The sequence below is a fragment of the Lynx canadensis genome, chromosome A1 (genome assembly GCF_007474595.2).
Source record: "Lynx canadensis isolate LIC74 chromosome A1, mLynCan4.pri.v2, whole genome shotgun sequence".
Taxonomy (NCBI): Eukaryota; Metazoa; Chordata; class Mammalia; order Carnivora; family Felidae; genus Lynx; species Lynx canadensis.
Genome location: NC_044303.2, coordinates 90,802,710 through 90,822,917, shown reverse-complemented (window position 1 = coordinate 90,822,917; position 20,208 = coordinate 90,802,710). Strand labels below are relative to the sequence as shown.

General features: G+C 41.9%; 1 protein-coding gene across 2 annotated transcripts in view; it reads left to right on the top strand.

The window, feature by feature from the left end:
* Nucleotides 1–20,208, top strand: part of RUFY1 (RUN and FYVE domain containing 1) — a 59,786-nt gene that overhangs the window by 12,641 nt on the left and 26,937 nt on the right. For both annotated transcript variants that reach the window (XM_030316167.1, XM_030316159.1), the window contains exons 4-8: nucleotides 2,439–2,540; nucleotides 4,394–4,517; nucleotides 13,574–13,635; nucleotides 16,631–16,696; nucleotides 19,834–19,903. In XM_030316167.1, the coding sequence (XP_030172027.1) occupies nucleotides 2,439–2,540; nucleotides 4,394–4,517; nucleotides 13,574–13,635; nucleotides 16,631–16,696; nucleotides 19,834–19,903 (424 nt within the window). The remainder of the gene's footprint in view (nucleotides 1–2,438; nucleotides 2,541–4,393; nucleotides 4,518–13,573; nucleotides 13,636–16,630; nucleotides 16,697–19,833; nucleotides 19,904–20,208) is intronic.

Below are 20,208 nucleotides of genomic sequence, written 5' to 3'. Positions count from 1 at the left end.
TTTAAAAAAGAAAAGGTGTTGTCACCTGAGGAGTGGTTACAGAAGTAAAAGGAGTCATCATTACACTCCTGGGAATCCGTGCTTCAGATACATCTGGGCGCCTTTCTGAATAGTGTAGTTCGGGCCAGATTTTCGATTCTGGGACATGAGACATTTGTGAAAAGGTGAGACTGACAAATCATTTGCCATGTCTGGGTTTGCCTCAGGATTCCCCATGCATAGGCTCAAAATAAAAAACTGGACAGAATACAAACAAGGCATCATCATGAAATTTGGAATTAGAAAGGGACCTAGAGATCCCTGGGCCGATACAAAAGAGCACCCTGCAGTCTCCCAGAGGGGGACACGACTGTCCAGCCTCTGATGCTTCTCCCAAGGACCTAGCCTGTTCCATTTTGAGATAATGATAATAACCAGCATTCACTAAGGGCCTGCCATGTGCCAGGAGTTGTGCTAAGGACATTTCAGGATCTCATTTAATCCCTCTCAACAAGCCTCTGGGAAAGCTGTTGGAATCCCCACTTATAAGTACAGAAACTAAGACTGAGTAGCTAAGTAACCTGCCCAAGGTCCGTTGACAAGTGAGTAGTAGAGCCAGGAAGAGAACACAGGTCTGCAGGACTCTGGAACCTTCTAAAGCCCATTGACCTCCATTGCTACAGAACCCTATGCATTCTTATCAAGACGAAATTTAAGCCTCTGTCCCTGTCCCTAGTTCAATCCTCTGGGCTTGTACCACAGAAGGTGAAAGCCTTTTGTACATGACAACCTTCAAATCTGTATTTGGTGATCTGTCATGCACTTCCCTCGTCTTCTGCTTTGCTTCATACTTATGTGGTCCTGTTTGCTCACCCCTTCCGACCAGCTTACTCCCTCAGGAGTGAAGCAGCTAGACCAAGTCCCAGTGTGTTCAGGTCGGAGTAGAACAGTCCTCCTACGCTCAGACCTCTGTTTCCAGTTATGCATGGGAGGCATTTTTGAAGCCTTATGCTAACAAAGAGCTCACTGTCAGCTAAACCCACTACTCTGTTCCCCTATTAACTCTGGCTGCTAAACAAGCTTAGGTATCAAAATCCTACCCTGTCTGCCAAAGAGGAAATATACAATAGTTCCCTTTCCTTGATGCCTCCGGGAGTAGCCTCACAGGGGGCTGCATGGGAAAGGACTTTTTTTTTTTTTTAACTATTTCATTAAATAGTAATGAAAGTTCTAAAATTTTGGTATTATTTTGGAAGTTATGACTAGTGGGTTTTTTTGGGGGGGAAGGGGTTGTTTAAGGTTGTTTGAAACTTGTAGGATGAATTTTTGCATCTGGAGAGGAATCTGTCCAAAATTCAGTTCCCCTGTCTAAAATGAAAATACCAGGGTGGGGCACCTGGGTGGCTCAGTCTGTTAAGCATCTGATTCTTGATTTCAGCTCAGGTCATGATCTCACAGTTTGTGGGTTTGAGCCCCACATTGGGCTTTGCACTCACAGTGGGGAGCCTGCTTGGGATTCTCTCTCCTCCTCTCTGCCCCTCCCCTGCCCTCTCTCTCTCTCAAAAAAAAAAAAAAAAATTTTTTTTAAAGAAAAAATATCAGAGCTCCTAGGTGGCTCAGTTGGTTAAGCATCTGAGTGTTGATTTTGGCCTCAGGTCATGATCTCACAATTGTGAGACTGAGCCCCGCATCAGGCTCCACACTGGGTATAGAGCCTGCTTAGGATTGTCTCTTCACTCTGCTCCTCCCCCCCAAGTAAATAAACAAACAAACAAATAAATAAATGAAAATATCTTTTGCAGTATGATTTGTCACCCAGAATTTTTTCTTTTTTTTTTTTTTAAGTTTTATTCATTTTGAGATAGAGAAAGCAAGTGAGGCGGGGTGGGGGGGGGGGTAGAGAGAGAGAAAATGAATCCCAAGTGGGCTCAATACTGCCAGCGCAGAGCCCGATGCAGGGCTCAAACCCACACATCATGACATCATGACCTATGTCTGACGTACAAACCTAATCTGGTATTTCCTGGCCCCCTGTGAAATTTTATGAATATATGCAAAGGTTTACCTAATTGTATTTGTTCCAGAAATCAGATTTTTGAGGATTAAGAGTGTTTTTTTCTCACTCTTTTGTCAAAATAGGCAGTTCTTCCTGCCCATGGGTCCTGTCCCCATGCTTTAATAAAATCATCTTTTTGCATCAAAAAAAAAAAAAAAAAAAAAAACCAACCAGAAAAAAAGTACATGTCCATGATACAAAATTCAAACTGTACCCAAAGAGCTGTTTTCTGGGCTTTCGCAGACCGTATGTTCCACCCAACCCCCAAAGCCACTATTCTTACAGTGTTCTCTGTGTTCATGTTGATGTGCATGTACATGTGTGAATATGTGTATCTCTTTAAAGTGGGGTTTGAGGGGTTTTTGGTGTTAACACCTTAACAGTTTGATTCTCTGAATTCTAGGACAGCTGTGGGAAGAGGCAGAGCATGGCTTTATCTTGCACTCATGCAAAAGAAACTGGCAGATTATCTGAAAGTGCTTATAGACAATAAACATCTCTTAAGGTATTTTTTTACCTCCTATCTTTGCTTGTCTTTCGCTCTGTAAATAATTAGAACATAGTTCTGCAGATTGTTTTGAATTGAAACGAGTATACAACATACACAGCTTTTATTTGAATTATTATTCATCATAAATTTCCTGTGGCTTAGTTTTAAAAGAGTATTTCAGTTTGTAAGCACGGGTATCTGAAAGTCCTTTTGAATGAAGAGTCATACTTACTTTTCATTTTGAAAAGTCATTTCGAAACTCATTCTTCAAAATCCCTGTGATTAGGTAACTGACAGCCTACTCGGTTAAGCTTCAACAAAATGTTATTTATTTGACTTGTTGATAACAGGGAAAAAATGACTTTAAAACCAGATGCAGTGAACAACTTTAAAGTATAAAATCCTGCTTTTTTCAAGATATTACCTATCTTAGGATTCCATATCCAGTTTGTAAAATTTTATATCAGTAATGACTAACTGGCTGTCTCTGAAATTTATGACTGGTTCATTTTTTTTTTAATGTTTATTTATTTTGAGATAAAGAGAGAGAGCAGGGGAGGGGCAGAGAGAGAGAGGGAGAGAGTCCCAAGGAGGCTCCGCACTGTCAGCACAGAGCCCAACATGGGGCTTGATCTCACAAACCATGAGATCATGACCTGAGCTGAAATTCAAGAGTCGGATGCTTAACTGACTGAGTCACCAGGTGCCCAAGACTGGTTCCTTTTTGATATTTATAAATATATAAATATAAATTGATAAAATATGTACATATAAATGTATGTAAACAAAAATATCTTCATAAAAGGAATTTTCTCTAGAACATGAGCATTTATAAGGGAAGAATCTCTCTAGAGTTAATCTTTTTGTCTAATTGAGTTGGAAGTAGCTTTTATAGTATGGCCTGCCACTCAAAATTTTCCACATTTTAAGTCATGGCTTATTATTGATTATATCTTTAACATGATAAATGCGATTTCAAATACTTCACATACTTTGCACTTTGAGTAAAGTCACACTGAGTAGCTTCGAGGTACAGATTTTGTTCTAATGAACTAATTCTTTCTTTTTTTTTAATTGACTTATAGTTGACACACGTTACATAGTTTCAGGTGTGCAACATCGTGATTCCACAAGTCTACACCATGATGCTGTACTCACCACAAGTGTAGTTACCCTCTGTCGCCGTGCAGAGTTACCACAGCACCATTGACTGTATTCCCTATGCTGGACCTTTCATCCCTATGACCTAACGAACTAATTCTTAAGATGATAAGTTCTCATGCACTCACACACACACACAGCTGGTAAACTAGCACATCACTGGTGACCAGGAGCAGTAGTAGACAGGGGATGGGGCCCCACTATGAATGGCTGAGGTGACTCGGGAGGTAAGAAAGTAAAAGCATCCAGTGTTGCTCCGTGGGACACAGGGAAGAGGGAGGGGTTTTATTCTTGGATGTGGGGGGCTGTGGAAACCTGCTTCCGGCTAACATGAGTGTAGAAATAGTTCCTCACAGTGTGGAAAAAGGAGCCAGCAGAGAAAGGAAGGGCAGAGTGATGGTCAGGAACAGAGGAGCCAAGAGGAGGTGAGAAGGACCAGGGTCCAGGGTCCAGATGGAGGAGTCAGCCTTAGACTAGAGGTGGGAGGAGCCCATTCTCAACCACAGGAAGAGAAGAGAGGCCAGAGAAGAAATAGCAGCACTTGAAGCAGGTGGGGGCAGGAGGAAATGGACACCAGGGAGTTTCTGGCTTCTGGTGAAGCCGGCAGCCCAGCTGTCAGCTGGGAGATAAAAAGGGGTGCAGGTCAGGGAGATGGGGTGGTGAACATCCCTTCCTAAGAAGCCCCCTGCTGTGTCAATCTCTTTCAGTGAGTTCTATGAGCCTGAGGCATTGATGATGGAAGAGGAAGGGATGGTGATTGTGGGTCTGCTGGTGGGACTCAATGTTCTCGATGCCAATCTCTGCTTAAAAGGAGAAGACTTGGATTCTCAGGTAAAATAGGAATCTTGGCTCTAAGTGGAATGCCTTCTTTGGGCCAGGGATTTTCCATAAGATCTGAGGACATGGGCTGAGCCGAAGAAAGGGGCAAATGGTAGAGGGTGTCTACTGGAAGGCTGGGGCAGAGGGGGAAGCCCCCCGGGGAAGGGGAAGTCTGGGCCAAGGCACAGAGGCACATGAAATGAAGGTAGAGGCTGGGCTCAGTTTCCAGGCCATCGGTGTCCTGCGAAAGGGTTTGTCTTTTGTGTCTGGAACCTTGGGAAGCCATCAGAGGGCTGCCTGGGTAGCGCAGTGAAGCATTTTGACTCTTGATTTCGGCTCAAGTCACGATCTCCACAGTTCGTGGGTTCGAGTCCCATGTCAGGCTCTGCACTGACAGTGTGGAGCCTACTTGGGATTCTCTGTCTCTGTCTCTCTTTCTCAAAATAAATAAATAAACTTAAAAAAAAAAAAAAAAAAAAAGGAAGCCATTGGAGGTTTTTAAGCAGTGTACTGAAATGATTGGGCCCAGCTTTGAGAAAGAGCAATCTAGCAGCCATCCAGGTCATAAGTTTAGAAGGGGCCAACAGTGGAGACAGCAAAAACAGTGAGCAAAGTCCCAAAGGTTGGATGGGGACTAGGAAGGTAGAGTCAGGAGAGATTTGGGAAGTGAGATGATACAATGGGGTGCAAATGAAAGCAGGCAGCACAGATCAGAGTGCCCTGACGGGTGAGACAGCCCTCTTGGGAGGCTTTCTTCCTTATGGGAGCAGGTGACCAGGGTTGAGCCCTACGCTCCTGGTGGCAGTGACAATAGATGTGTGACGGGGAGAGACACCCCGACCCATCCCGACCTCCACCCCTGTTCAGGGCATCTGTAGCTGTGGTTGGGCCAATGCCCAGCCTTCTTCCTGCCACAAGTTTGGATCTGAAGAATCTAAAGCTTCCTCTAATCCCTCCATACCCAGGTCAGCTTGTTTTTGTTTTGTTTTTTTTTCTTATAACCTCTCCCCCCTTTCTTCCCCAATAGTTTTATTGTTTTTGCATGTTGAAAATTTTTCAAAAAATACAGACAAGTATTTGAAAAGAAACAAAACTTCACACATAATCCCATATTCAGAGAGTAATACAGTGTTACATTTTGATATCTATCCTTCCAGCACAAGAATAGGGGGTGTATGTTTATATCTTTCATTAAAGGTATTTGGACTTTTGTTCAACCAAAATATGATTATTCCAGACACACCATTTTGTAATTTTGTTTATTTCACACTATGTCCCACATAGCTCTCAATGTCAGTAGAGATATAAACCATTTATTTATTTACTTTTAGCTTATTTTATTCATTTTGACAGTGCACACATGCACAGGAGGGTGGGCAAGAAGGGGGCAGAGAGAGAGGGAAAGACAGAATCCCAAGCAGGCTCTGCATTGACAGTGCAAATCCCCACAGGAGGCTCAAACTCACAGTGAGATCATGACCTGAGCCAAAATCAAGAGTCCGACGCTTAACCCTGAGCCACCCAGGTGCCCTGAGATATAAATCTTTTTTTTTTTTTCTTAAGTTTATTTATTTTGAGAGAGAGAGAGAGAGAGAGAGCATGGTGGGGTAGGGGTAGAGAGGGAGGGAGAGACAATTCCAAGCAGGCTCCGCACTGACACAGAGCAGAGCCCAACACCAGGCTGGAACCCATGAACCATGAGATTGTGACCTGAGCCGAAATCAAGAGTCGGACACTTAATTGACTGAGTCACCCAGGCGCCCGAGATATAAACTATTTAAATGGCTGCACAGTACAAGCACACCTCAGAGATACTATGAATTCAGTTCCAGACCTCTTCAGTAAAGCGAGTATCTCAATAAAGCGAGTCATGGAGGGTTTTTTGGTTTTGGTTTTGTTTTTTGGTTTCTCAGTACATATACAAGTTATGTTTACACTATACTATAACCTATCAGGTGTGTGATGTGATAACATCATACCTAAAAAAAAATGTGTAAATAAATAATAAGTTAAATAAAAATTAATGTTCGTACTTTAAAATATTTCATTGCTGAGTGCCTAGTCAGTTAAGTATCCGACTTTGGCTCAACTCACAATCTCACGGCTCATGGTTCAAGCCCCATGTCAGGCTCTGTGCTGACAGCTGAGAGCCTGGAGCCTACTTCGTATTCTGTGTCTCCCTCTCTCTCTGCCCCTAACCCACTCGCATTCTGTCTCTGTCTCTCTCAAAAATAAACAAACAGCTCAGAGCCTGGAGCCTGCTTGGGATTCTGTGTCTCCCTCTCTCTCTACTTCTTCCCTGCTCATGTTCTGTCTCTCTCTCTCTCTCAAAAGTAAATAAATATTTTTTTAAAAATTTAAATATTTCATTGCTGAAAAATGCTAACCATCATCTGAGCTTTCAACAAGTCATAGTCACTGATCACAGATCATCATAACAAAGTAGGAAAAGTTTGAAATACATGATTACCAAAATGTGAACCACAGACACAAGGTGAGCAAATGCTGTTGGGAAAATGATGCTGATGGGTTTGCCCAACACATGGTTACCACATACCTTCAATTTGTAAAAAAGGAATGTCCACGAAGTACAACAAAGCAAAATAAAGCAAAGTACAATTAAGCAAAGTACAAATAAAGCATAAAATGAGGTATGCCTGTATTCATTTTATGAATGTGCCATAATTCATTTAACCAGTACCTTATTAACTTAGGTTGATTCCATATTACAACAACAGTATTGTAAACATCCTCATACCTCTTTGTACTATTGTCTGTTGATTTCCTTAGGATAAATTTTGGGACTACTGTGTCACAGTAAACATTCTACATGAGTATTGTGATGTCATGGTGGGCTTTCTTGGTCTTTTTTCAGTCTGATAGACAAAAACAGCTCATCTCAAATTTGCATTTTTTTTATAAACATGTTTTTTATTTTTTTTTTTTATTTAAAAAAATTTTTGTAATGTTTATTTATTTTTGAGAGGGAGAGAGAGACAGAGCATGAGCCAGGGGTTGGGTAGAGAGAGAGGGAGACACAGAATCCAGAGCAGGCTCCAGGCTCTGAGCTGTCAACACAGAGCCCGACACAGGGCTCAAAACTTGTGAACCGTGAAATCATGACCTGAGCCACCCAGGCGCTCCAACATGTTTTTATTTTTAAAAGTAGGCTCAGGGGCACTGGGGTGGTTCAGTCAGTTAAGCAGCTGACTCTTGATTTCAGCTCATGTTATGATCTCACAGTTTTGTGAGTTCAACCCCCCACATCAGGCTCTGCACTGACAGCAAGGAGCCTGCTTGAGATTCTCCCATTCTCTCTCTGTCCCTACCCCACTTGCAGTCTCTCTGTCTCTCAATAAATAAATAGACTTAAAAATGTATTAAATATACATAAAAACAAATACATGTAAAAAATAAATAAATGTAAGCTTCATGGCCAACATGGGGCTTGAACTCACGACCCTGAGATCAAGAGTCACATGTTCTACCAACTGAGCCAGCCATGCACCCCATCGAATTTATATTTTTGAGGACTCAGGAGGTCAAGTATTTTTTGCATGCTTTATATGCCATTGGTGGTTCAGCTTTTGTGACTCCCCATCCCTATTCCTTTTCCCATTTTTGTGTGTCTTCCATTTTTTCCCACTCCTTTATTATAGATTAATGATATTAATTGTCAGAATTTTTGTTATAAATTTTTTGCTGGTTTCTTACAGCTGGTTTTCTCTGCAAAGAAAAAAATAATTTTTTTTGGCATTCAAATTTATTTGATTTTTTTTTTAAGATTTTATTTTTAAGTAATCTCTACACCCAACATGGGGCTCAAATGCATGACCCTGAGATCAAGAGTTGCATGCTTTAACAACTTGAACCAGCCAGGCACCCCTGCTGGTGCCATCAAATTTAATGGACTTTTTCTTTATACTTTCTAAGGTATTGTCCCCATCTAAAAATTAATGTAATTTTTTAAAAACTGGTTTGGTTTTTTTTTTACATTTAAATAACGTGCGTCATTTGTTTTGACATAGTGTGAAGTGGGAGTCTAGGTTTCTTTTACAAATAGTAAACCAGTTTTCTCAATGTCATGTAGTAAATATATTTTTCTGCTAATTTGGAATTTCACCTTTATCATGAGTGAAATATCCAAAATCTACTGAAGTTTATTTCTGGACTCAGAGGTCTAGTGTCTGAATCTCTCTATTCCTATGCCAGTAACACAGTCTTTAATTTACCAGAGCCACATAGTATGTTTTACATTCTAGTCGCTCACCTCCTGCCTACTTTGTTTATTTCCTTTTCAGATATAGTTCAGGCTGTCCATTCTGCCATGTGAACTTGAACATCACTTTGTTAGATTCCAAAATAAAAACTCAATTGTGACTCTTATCAAATAATAGATATGATAAAGCATCCTGTTCTGGTCTTTTTCTATTTTTATTTTATTTATTTTTTACTTTTTTAATGTTTATTCATTTTTGAGAGACAGAGTGTGAGCAGGGGAGGGGCAGAAAGAGAGGGAGACACAGAATCCAAAGCAGGCTCCAGGGTCTGAGCTGTCAACACAGAACCCGACGCAGGGCACGAACCCACGAGCTGCAAGATCATGACCTGAGCTGAAGTTGGATGCCCAACCAACTGAGCCACCCAGGCACCTCTTTTTTTATTTTTAATTCTGTACTGTTATGGTTACCATTATTTAAGAGACAATCTGAGGGAACCTTTAAAGAGTCCTCTGAAATGACAGTAGTAGCCTGCTTCATTCATTTTTAGTTTTAAATAACATTGGAGCTCCTGGATGGCTCAGTCAGTGAAACCTCTGACTCTTGATTTCAGCTCAGGTCATGATCTCAAGGTCATGAGATTGAGCCCAGAGTCGGGCTCCTCACCAAGTGGAGCCTGCTTAGGATTCTCTCTCTCCCTCTGCCCTTCCCCTGACTGTGCGCTCTTGCTCTGTCTGAAAATATTTTTTAAAAATCTTAAATAGCATTTCCATATGTAAGTCTGTGCTCACAGTGGAATTTTATTTAAAAAAAATTTTTTTTAATGTTTATTTATTTTTGAGACAATGCGAGAGACAGAGTGCAAGCAGCGGAGGGGCAGACAGAGGGAGACACAGAATCTGAAGCAGACTCCAGGCTCTGAGCTGTCAGCCCAGAGCCTGACACAGGGCTCTAACTCACAAGCCATGAGATCATGACCTGAGCTGAAGTCAGACACTCAACCCACTGGGCCACTCAGGCGCCCCTGGAATTTTATTTTAAATTCCAGTATTGTTAACGTACAGTGTTACATTAGTTTCAGGTGTATGATATATGATCCCACACTTCCATGCATTTCCCTGGTTTGTTCTTTAGCACAGTGCCTCTCATATGTCACCATGAATGTTTGCTACTGATGTCTGAGGGATCCTTTTTCTCATGTTCAAAAAGTACTGTGCCAATCTAATTTATTTTGCATTTTATAAATGAGCATGCAGTGCCATCACGTGCCTTTTTTTGGTGTCTTTTAAAATGTCTTAGCTTTTAACCCATAAATATAACTGAATTCATTCATAGGTTTCCTTTTGTGATATTATCCCTGCATTCCTCAAGTAAACAGGGTTTACAGGAGTGGTCATCATGTGTTACTCTTCTAGTGTCCTCCTAGATTCAACATGTCTGTGGTTTATTTGGAAATTTTGTGTTTCCCTGTATTTGTGACACTGTTCTCAGTTTTCCTTTACTGTACTGTCTTTGCCACTTTGTGGTGTCGGAATGTAATCTCATAAAATAAGCTGGATAATGTTCTTTTCTGTATTCCTGCAACTATTTATTAGACCAGGAATGATTTTTTCCTCTGAAGGTTTGTAAGAACTTACTGGGATGATCTCTTCAGCTTTATGGGTTTTTTGGTCCTTAGTTGTTTGACCACTTTTTCATTTAGCTTTTGGTCAATGTATTGGTTTCCAGTGTCTTAGGACATTTTTTTATTTTTATTTTTATTCATTTCTTTTTTTGAGAGAGAGAGAGAGGGAGAGAGAATACTAAGCAGGCTCCACGCTGAGTGAGAGCCAGACACGAGGCTTGATCTCACAATCATGAGACCATGACCTGAGCCAAAATCAAGAGTCACCCAGGTGCCCCTTAGGACAATTTTTTAGTAATTTATATTTTTCCAAAAGTCATATATTTCATTCAGGTCTATTGGTTATAAGAGAGTATTCTCTTAAGCTTCTTAAAATCTCACTTTTCTCATTGGCAGTGTTGTGCACTTGCTAAATCTTGATCATATTTGGTGGAGATTTGTCTGCTATATTGAACTCAAAGAACCAGCTTTTACATTTGATCTTTTACTCTTGATTATTTCTGCTTTGGGAGGAGGGCTTTATTTGCTTTCTGATCCATTAATGTCTACTTTGAGTATTAATCCTCTCTCCTTTCTATTGTTGAGGGTTTTTTGCAGTTGAAAATGTACTTTTTTTTTTTTAATTTTTAACATTTATTCATTTTTAAGAGACAGAGACAGAGCATGAGCGGGGAAGGGGCAGAGAGAGGGAGACACAGAATCTCTGGTGCCCCAAAGTGTACTTTTTAAATTAAATTTTATTGGGGCGCCTGGGTGGCGCAGTCGGTTAGGCGTCCGACTTCAGCCAGGTCACGATCTCGCGGTCCGTGAGTTCCAGCCCCGCGTCGGGCTCTGGGCTGATGGCTCGGAGCCTGGAGCCTGTTTCTGATTCTGTGTCTCCCTCTCTCTCTGCCCCTCCCCGTTCATGCTCTGTCTCTCTCTGTCCCAAAAATAAATAAACGTTGAAAAAAAAAAAAATTAAAAAAAAAATAAATAAAAAATAAATTAAATTTTATTATTATTTTTTTTTAAGATTTTATTTTTGAGTAATCTCTACACCCAATGTAGGCTCGAACTCACAGCCCCAAGACCAAGAGTCACATGCTTTACTGACTGAGCTAGCCAGTCCCCCCCGATATATTATTATTTAATTTTATTACAAAAGAAATGCATGCTTGCTGAAAAAAAGTTCATACAGAAGCATATCAAGTGAAGAATGAAATTCAAACTCCCCCCCTCCCCTCCCTTGATCCCTTTTGTCCCCATAGATAGTGGTAAATATTGAGGGGGAAAATCTCTCTAGAAACAGTTCTACTTTTTCTATGCATTTTTGTATATGTGGGTTTGTTTCATATTAAATCCTTTCTTGCTCCCATTTCTGGATGACGAATCAACAGCCAGGTAACCAATAGCAATCACTGTATCTCAGCGGTTGGCTGGACAGAGAGAGGCAGGCGCTTCTGGATTAAGAGCTCTGTGCGGTCAGGTTTGTGGCTGGGGCAGCTATCACTGAAGGCCTCTTCTCTCGCTTATCTGTCTTCAGGCTGAGAAGGTTCAGGGAGCTGGGACAGGAACCACAGAGGCTTCTCAGGCACCCCTGTCCTCATGTGGTCTCTCCATTTGGTGTCCAGCATGGTAGCTTCAGGGTAGCCGGACTTCTTTCGGGGAAGCTCAGAACTTCAATGTTATATGCCCCTCTAGGAAGAGCTAGGAAGAAGCTTATGTTGCCTCCATTAATGTAGCTGCAGAAGTCATGGAATCATTTCTGCTGCTTTTTACTCAAGACAGACACTGAGGCTGCCCAGGTTCAAGGGTCAGGAATGTAGGTTGGTGGGAGGTGTGACAGAGAAGTTGCAGAAACTCTCACACATGGCTGTGGCTTTAACAAAGTGGTATTACTGTAAAGGGTTAATGCTGTATATATCACTCTGGGACTTCTCATTTTCTCCTGGAGCTTTCTTCATGTCATTATGTCATACATCCACCCACTGCATTCTTTGTGATGGGTGCATGGGGCTCCATGACATGGCTATTACATGACTGATCAATATTTCTCTACTGATGGACCCCATTTTCCCAGTTTTCATCTCCCTCTCTCTGTGCCCTCCCCCACTTGCACTGTCTCTCTCTCAAAAATAAAGTTAAAAAACATTTAAAAAAAACAAAAGAGAAGAAGAAGAAGTGGCTTCACTTACTCATGCTGTAGCAGACAGTGGCAGACCAGGCTCTCATTCTCTCTCAAGGGCTTTATTTCTGGACAAAGCCCTTGACATTCAGATGTGAGGGGCTCTGGTTCTCCCTCGTTCACAACAGCAGAGAATTTCCCCTGGAAAATGAGATGGAACCATTTCACCACAATTTAGGGAAGGAGGGGGTCAGAATGTCAGTTAAGGTTACCTACCGCCTTAGTCTAGCCACCCAGCCCTTTTTTTTCTTTTTTTTTCTTTATGTTTATTCTTTTTTTTTTTTTTTTTTTTTGAAAGAGAGCATGAGCAGGGGGCACCTGGGTGGCTCAGTCAGCTGAGTGTCCGACTTCGGCTCAGGTCATGATCTCACAGTTTGTGAGTTCAAGCCCCACGTCGGGATCTGTGCTGACAGCCTGGAGCCTGCTTCAGATTCTGTGTCTCCCTCTCTCTCTGCCACTTCCCCGCGCTCGCTCTCTCTCTCTCTCTCTCTCTCTCAAAAATAAGTAAACATTAAAAAAAATTAAAAAAAAAAAAGAGAGAGAGTATGAGCAGAGGAGGGACAGAGAGAGGGGGCTGGAAGGGACAAAGGATCTAAAGCAGACTCTGCTCTGACAGCACAGAGCCTGATGGGGGGCTCGAACTCATGAACTGTGAGATCATGACCTGAGCTGAAGTTGGATGCTCAACCAACTGAGCCACCCAGGCGCCCTCCCCCCTTTTTTTTTTAATTGCTCTATACCCAAAGAACTTCACTGATCTTTGTCAACAACCTGCTTAGTGAATAAATACACAAAACTAGTCTTGACGAGAGGGTAAAACTTCAGAATCTTCCCTTAAATCCTGATTTGTGATAAGTTTTTCTTCTAGAAGTTGGCAGGGTTCTCTCTCTCTTGGTTTGTTTGTTCAGTTGATTACTATTTTTGTAGAGGTGGTCAGCCCGACTAAATGTGTGTAGGAAAGAGACGGGAAGGTAAATGCCCTGAATTTTAAAGATGTATGGTTTACGGAAAGCAGAAAAAGTTTCTCCTATTTAATACTTGTACGTTTTGTGTCGATCAGGTTGGAGTGATCGATTTTTCCCTCTACCTTAAGGATGTACAGGGTCTTGATGGCGGCAAAGAGTAAGTAACTGCATGCCTGCTGCTGTTCTTCACAATTTTAATGAAATTCTGGGAAAGAATGCTATGTTTGTTTTTGCTTTGTTCGACCTTTTCATTTTTAGCAGGTATTTTTTAGTCACGGAGGTAATACATGAATGTGCTCATTGTGCAAGGAGCTAAGCTCTGCAGGGTAGAAAGGAATGTCCCCATTCACATTGCCCCCTCATCTCCAGCTCAATCCCGTGCCTGCTCCTCCCTCAGAGGAAGCTGCTCATGTCTCCTTCCACACCTTTTTTAAATGCCTTGCAGGTGTATATTTATTGGTTGTATAATTTGCCTTATGGTTTGTTTGAATATAAGTGGGATGGTACCATTATAGGTACTCCTATATATATATATAGGTACTCCTATATATATATATGTGTGTGTGTGTGTGTGTATATATATATATATATATATATAGTATATTATATATATATATATATAAAAGTTGCCCTTGGACTCACTCCTTGATCCTAGTGTGTCTTGGATGTCCCTCCATGCCATGCTTATTATGCTCTCCTTCCTTATTATGCTCTCCTTCCTGCTTATTATTAACAAGAGCATCCTTTTAAAGGAGTCATTCGGGGTGGGGTAGAAAACAAAGTGAACAATGTATATAACATGCTACCATTTGAGTTATGCTGAAGAATATGCATCCACATTTATATGTTGTATTTCCACACGCTTGGACCATTTCTAGAGTGGTGCGTAGACACCTACTAACAGTGGCTGTTCTGGGTGGGTGAGGGGAAGAGGCCAGGAGGCAGGCATGGAAGGGAGTCTCACTGTAAACCCTTGGGTTGTGCTTGAATAGTTTACTGTATCTGTTATCTGTCTCTCAAATGTGTTCTTTATAAGGACTCTCACAGGCCCCAAGCCCTAGCAGCACACCTTATCCGGCAGTGGGAACCCCACAAATACCTCAGGCTTCTTGAGTATAAGGATTCACCCACTTGAAACTTAAACAGAAATATTCTTTTTTTTTCTTTTAAGGTTTATTTATTTACTTTGAGAGAGAGAGAATGCGCATGAGCACAAGTGGGGACGGGCAGAGAGAGAGGGAGACAGAGAATCCCAAGCAGGCTGTGTTGTCAGCGCAGAACCTGAAGCAGGGCTTGATCTCAGGAACTGTGTGAGATCATGACCTGAGCCAAAATCAAAAGTCAGATACTTAACCAACTGAGCCACCCAGGAGCCCCCAAAAATTATACTCATAATGTAAAGAAATAGAAATAAACTGATATCTACCAATAGGAGATAATTGAATGAATTACAGAACATTCAAAATATTCCATTCTATGAGATACTATGGAACAAATTTGACCTACTGGTTATAGTAGACTTAGAGGGATTTCCACAAGGTGTTATCAAATGAGAAAAGTATGATACTGAGAAGGGTATATACGGTTGATCCCCTGAACAACATGGGCTTGACCTGCACAAGCCCACTTTTACGCAGATATTTTTCGGTTAAGTACGGTACAGTACTGTAAATGTATTTTCTCTTCCTTATGATTTTCTTAATAACATTTTATTTTATTTCATTGTAAGGCTATAGTATATAATACACATAACATACAAAATACATGTTAATGGACTATGTAATTGGTAAGGCTTCCCTCAACAGTACACTATGAGTAGTTAAGTTTTGGGGGAGTCAAAAGTTGCATGCACATTTTCAGCGGTGCAGGGGGTTGGCGTCCCCCACCCATGTATTGTTCACGGGTCAACTGTATGTCATTTTTGTAAACAACCCCAAGAAATCCCTAACGTATTTTCTATGTTTTAATTACATACTGTATCTATGTATATAGTACAGACAGATACTATGGTCATATGCATATAGGCTCAACAGACTATTAACGTGGGTTACCTGAAAAGCTATGTGAAGGGCAGAATAGGTAAAAGAAAAAAATGTGCTGAAAAACAAATCCAGCACCTGTGGCAAGAACCTGTGTAGAATGATCCCCTGTATGTACATATGTGTATATATATATATATGTAAGGAGATTGGGGGTCAGGGGTGGAGGGGGATGCCTAACTTTAAAATGTTAAAGAAGAGCGCCTGGGTGGCTCAGTCGGTTAAGCATCTGACTTCGGCTCAAGTCATAATCTCACAGTTCATGAGTTCGAGCCCCACAGTGAGCTCTGTGCTGACAGCTCAGAGCCTGGAGTCTGCTTTGGGTCCTGTGTCTCCCTCTCTCTGCCCCTCCCCCGTTCATGCTCTGTCTCTCTGTCTCAAAAATGAATAAAAACATTAAAAAAATTTTTAAGGGGCGCCTGGGTGGCTCAGTCAGTTGAGCGTCCGACTTCAGCTCAGGTCATGATCGCACAGCTCGTGAGTTCGAGCCCTTCGTCGGGTTCTGTGCTGATAGCTCAGAGCCTGGAGCCTGCTTCGGATTCTGTGTCTCCCTCTCTCTCTGCCCCTAACCCACTCACATTCTGTCTCTGTCTCTCTCAAAAATAAATAAACATTTTTTATTTAAAAAAAAAAAATTTTTTTTAATTAACATCTTTTTTTTACCCAGGCTAGTCAGCTTTATGTTTTGAAAAGCCTCTGGTCTCCTTTTTTGAGCCATTTCTCTTTCCCTTGAGTATCATAAGCTTGATCTGCCACCTTGAGGGAGGGCCATTTGTATCTGGCTGTCAGTATTTCCACCTCATATGCCAGATGGCTTTCTCTCCTCTTCCCAAATGCCTGGCCTGACAAGGCAGGAGGGTGTCTACAGGAAGCCTGCCCACATTCCTGCATCTCCAAAGGACCTGGCTGCCATCCCCACTACACCCTTGGCCAGCTTTGCTCTGTTCACTCCGGGACCAGGACCAGGCAGACATTATTACTAAGCTCTGACTGTGCCTTAGTTTCATGATGACATTGGTACTTCTTCGAGGTGCCTGGAAGGTTGGGAGATGGTTACAAGGTATTAACCATGTATTAAAGGAATTTCTGTCTTTTTTATGCTGTTTTCAAAAGGCACGAAAGAATTACTGATGTCCTTGATCAAAAAAATTACGTGGAAGAACTTAATCGGCACTTAAGGTAGGACTCACTCCCTTTTCCAGTGTCACAGTTAATTCTCAGTACCCAATAATTGTTCCGTGGAACATTTTTCAGTTGCCATAACTGATCTTTTTTCCAAACCAAGTGAAAAAGGGGTATCATAGCGTGCTTGTGTGTACAAACCAGAGGAGTATGATTTCTCAAAAAGGAGCTTTGGGAGTTCTTTGGTTCTTTGTTTTATGCAGTTAGACATTGTAGAAAGCAAACAAATTAAGCCTTGAGTCTTCACCCCTCACCCCTCAGCCACCTGGTTGGAAGTGACTGCCATGGAAAGCACTGTTCCTACAGGGAATCCGCACACATCCCTCTGGTGTGTCAGGACAGGAGAAAAGGGCTAAACCCCGACAGCAATTCAGTAGCAACAGCAGGCATCTTTTCTGTGATTTTTTTCATTTTAATTGGAAAGCTCCCACTGTGTTCCATGAAACACTAGCCGATGGTGGTATTGGTGGAGAATGGGCAGAGATTCACAGTCTAATGTGTTTGGGAGACAGGTTATTCTCTGTATCTCTGAATCCCCTCCGAGTGGGCAGTGCACATAAGCAGTGCTCCAAGGGACAGCCCCGCTGGCCCCAAAAGCCAACGAGACAGCTAAAGGAGCTGGCACATTTCACAGAACGTGCCTGGGGACAGTGCTCCAAGTTCTCCTGAGGCGTGATGTTGGCTGTTGCTTTGAGAGATCCTTGATAGATCCCTCATTTATTGACCGGTTTTGTAAGGAAGAGATGTCAGATTTCATCAGACATTCATTATCATTCAGGCAATCATGGCTTTTATCCCTTAATCTGTTGATGGGAGGTTTTTTATTAATAGATTTCTTCATACAGAACAATTTCCAGGTCACAGGAATAAACTCTACTTAATCATAGTTTTAGTAACTGCATCATTTTTGATATGTGAACTGACCTAATTGTTCTGTAGTTTTTTCCCCCCTCTGGCACGGTGGCAGGATTATGCATCTTCACAGAATGAATCAGGAGGAGCTTCTGGTTCATGAGCATTATTTGCTCCTTGAAAAAGTGAAGCATGGGGCGCCTGGCTGGCTCAGTCAATAGATGCGACTCTTGATGTCAGGGTCGTGAGTTCGAGCACCACACTGGGTGTAGAGATTACTTTTTTTTTTTTTTATTTTTTTTTTTTCAACGTTTATTTATTTTTGGGACAGAGAGAGACAGAGCATGAACGGGGGGGGGGGGCAGAGAGAGAGGGAGACACAGAATCGGAAACAGGCTCCAGTCTCCGAGCCATCAGCCCAGAGCCTGACGCGGGGCTCGAACTCACGGACCGCGAGATCGTGACCTGGCTGAAGTCGGACGCTTAACCGACTGCGCCACCCAGGCGCCCCAAGAGATTACTTTTTTAAAACAATTTTAAAAAAGAAATCAGAAAATGTGAAGCTCAAAGCCTTTACTGAGGCAAGACTTTGTCAGCTTTTCAGTTTTTTCCTGAGTTGTTTATCTGTGTTTTTTTCTCCTGAGGATGTGTCTTTTTTGGTCATTTATATTTTATTTTTAAAAATTTTTTTAATGTTTATTTATTTTTGAGAGAGATATAGAGCACAAGCAGGGGAGGGGCAGAGAGAGAGGGAGACACAGAATCCAAAACAGGCTCCAGGCTCCGAGCTGTCAGCACAGAGCCCGGCGCGGGGCTCAAACCCACGAGTTGGGGAGATCATGACCTGAGCCGAAGTCGGACACTTAACCGACTGAGCCACCCAGGCGCCCCTGGTAATTTATATTTTCTAAAAAAAGCATAAATTTTAGGGACGTTTTCTATGTTACAGTTGGAATAGAACTGAAAATTACATACTTTAAAGACTATAAATTCCCTCTATATCCTTTGTGTTCTTTTTTTTTCATTTTGTCGTGTTTTAATTTTTGTCGTATCTAATGCCTGAACTTTGATTCATTAACCTTGCCAGGTTTATTTCTTTGCCCCGCCCCCCCCACTGGCAAAAGGCACCAGGTTAGTGGCAAAAGGTACAGGTTCTCGAGCCAGACCTTCTAGGTTCAGATCCTGGCACCCCTCCAAACGGGGATGAAACCTGAGTGAGTTTTTCAGTGTAAAGTTATGGTTTCCTCGTCTGTGAAATAGGTAACGGTAAGATTTACTGACAGAATTATGGAGAGGGTCACATGAGTTAATGCACTTAAAGTGCTTAGAAGGGGCACCTGGGTGGCTCAGTCGGTTAAGTGTCCAACTTCGGCTCAGGTCATGATCTCATGGTTCATGGTTCGAGCCCCAGATCCAGCTCTGTGCTGATAGCGTGGAGCCTGGAGCCTGCTTTGAATTCTGTCTCCCTTTCTCTGCCCCTCCCCTCCTCTCAAAGATAAATAAACATTAAAAAAAAATTGGGGGCCCCTGGGTGGCTCAGTTGGTTAAGTGTTTGCCTTCGGCTTGGGTTATGATCTCACAGTTCATGAGTTCGAGACCCACATCGGGCTCTGGGCTCTCTACTGTCAGCGCAGAGCCCGCTTTGGATCCTCTGTGCCCCTCTCTCTCTCTGCCCCTCCCCTGCGTGCTCTCTCTCTCTCAATCTCAAAAATTAAATAAATAAATAAACAAACAAACAAACAAATAAATAATTTGAAATAAATAAAGTGCTTAGAAGAGACCTTCCAAAAAGGAAGGTACTGTATCATTATTGTGGCCGTTATTATTATTTATCAGATTTACATTCGTTTTACATATTTTTCAGTGGGAACATAGTACATATTACTTAAAGAATATTTGAAAAAATGAGGCAAAGTATAAAAAAGATCCCCCTTTGATCCTACAACCCCAAAGTACTATTATCTTGTTGTGGATATTATTTAGATACATGACTGCCAGTACATTTTGGTTCCCATCTACCATGTTAGGGAGAAAAAATGATTTTCTTTCCAGTTGGCTAAAGAAATGTATAGCATATTTTGGGGGAAAGACATTGAAACCTTTTCAATAAACGTATACACACGCACACATACGTATGTCTTCAGAATTCTCATCTCTGAATTAATCGGAGACCCCTCAACTCCATTTCATACAGGAAACCTAGGAATCTATTCTCATTGTTCAGAGGTTGGGGAAACAGCCTTCCTAAAGTTCACCATTACTTAATATGTTATTTTCTCTAGCTGCACAGTTGGGGATCTTCAAAACAAGATAGATGGCTTGGAAAAGACGAATTCAAAACTTCAAGAAGAGGTTTGTAACTTACTGAAATTCTTAGGACAAAATGGCCCAAGGTTAAGAGAAACAGTGTGGTTGGTACATCTGACCGGAGCTGCTCACTGGTCAGAATGGGAATCGCTAAGTTTGGACTGAGCTGCATGTGAGACCGGTGTTCTCGGAATTTCGCATCCTTAGAATGTCTGTGGCCCTGTCCGGGGCTTCCCATGAGCCAGTGCAGCTGATCATGAGCCAGTTCTAAGTGACTTAGGTTTTATCACCTCGCAGTGAACCCTGGGCCTCCTTCGGAAAGCCCAGCTCCTGTGGTGAATGCGCTTCTC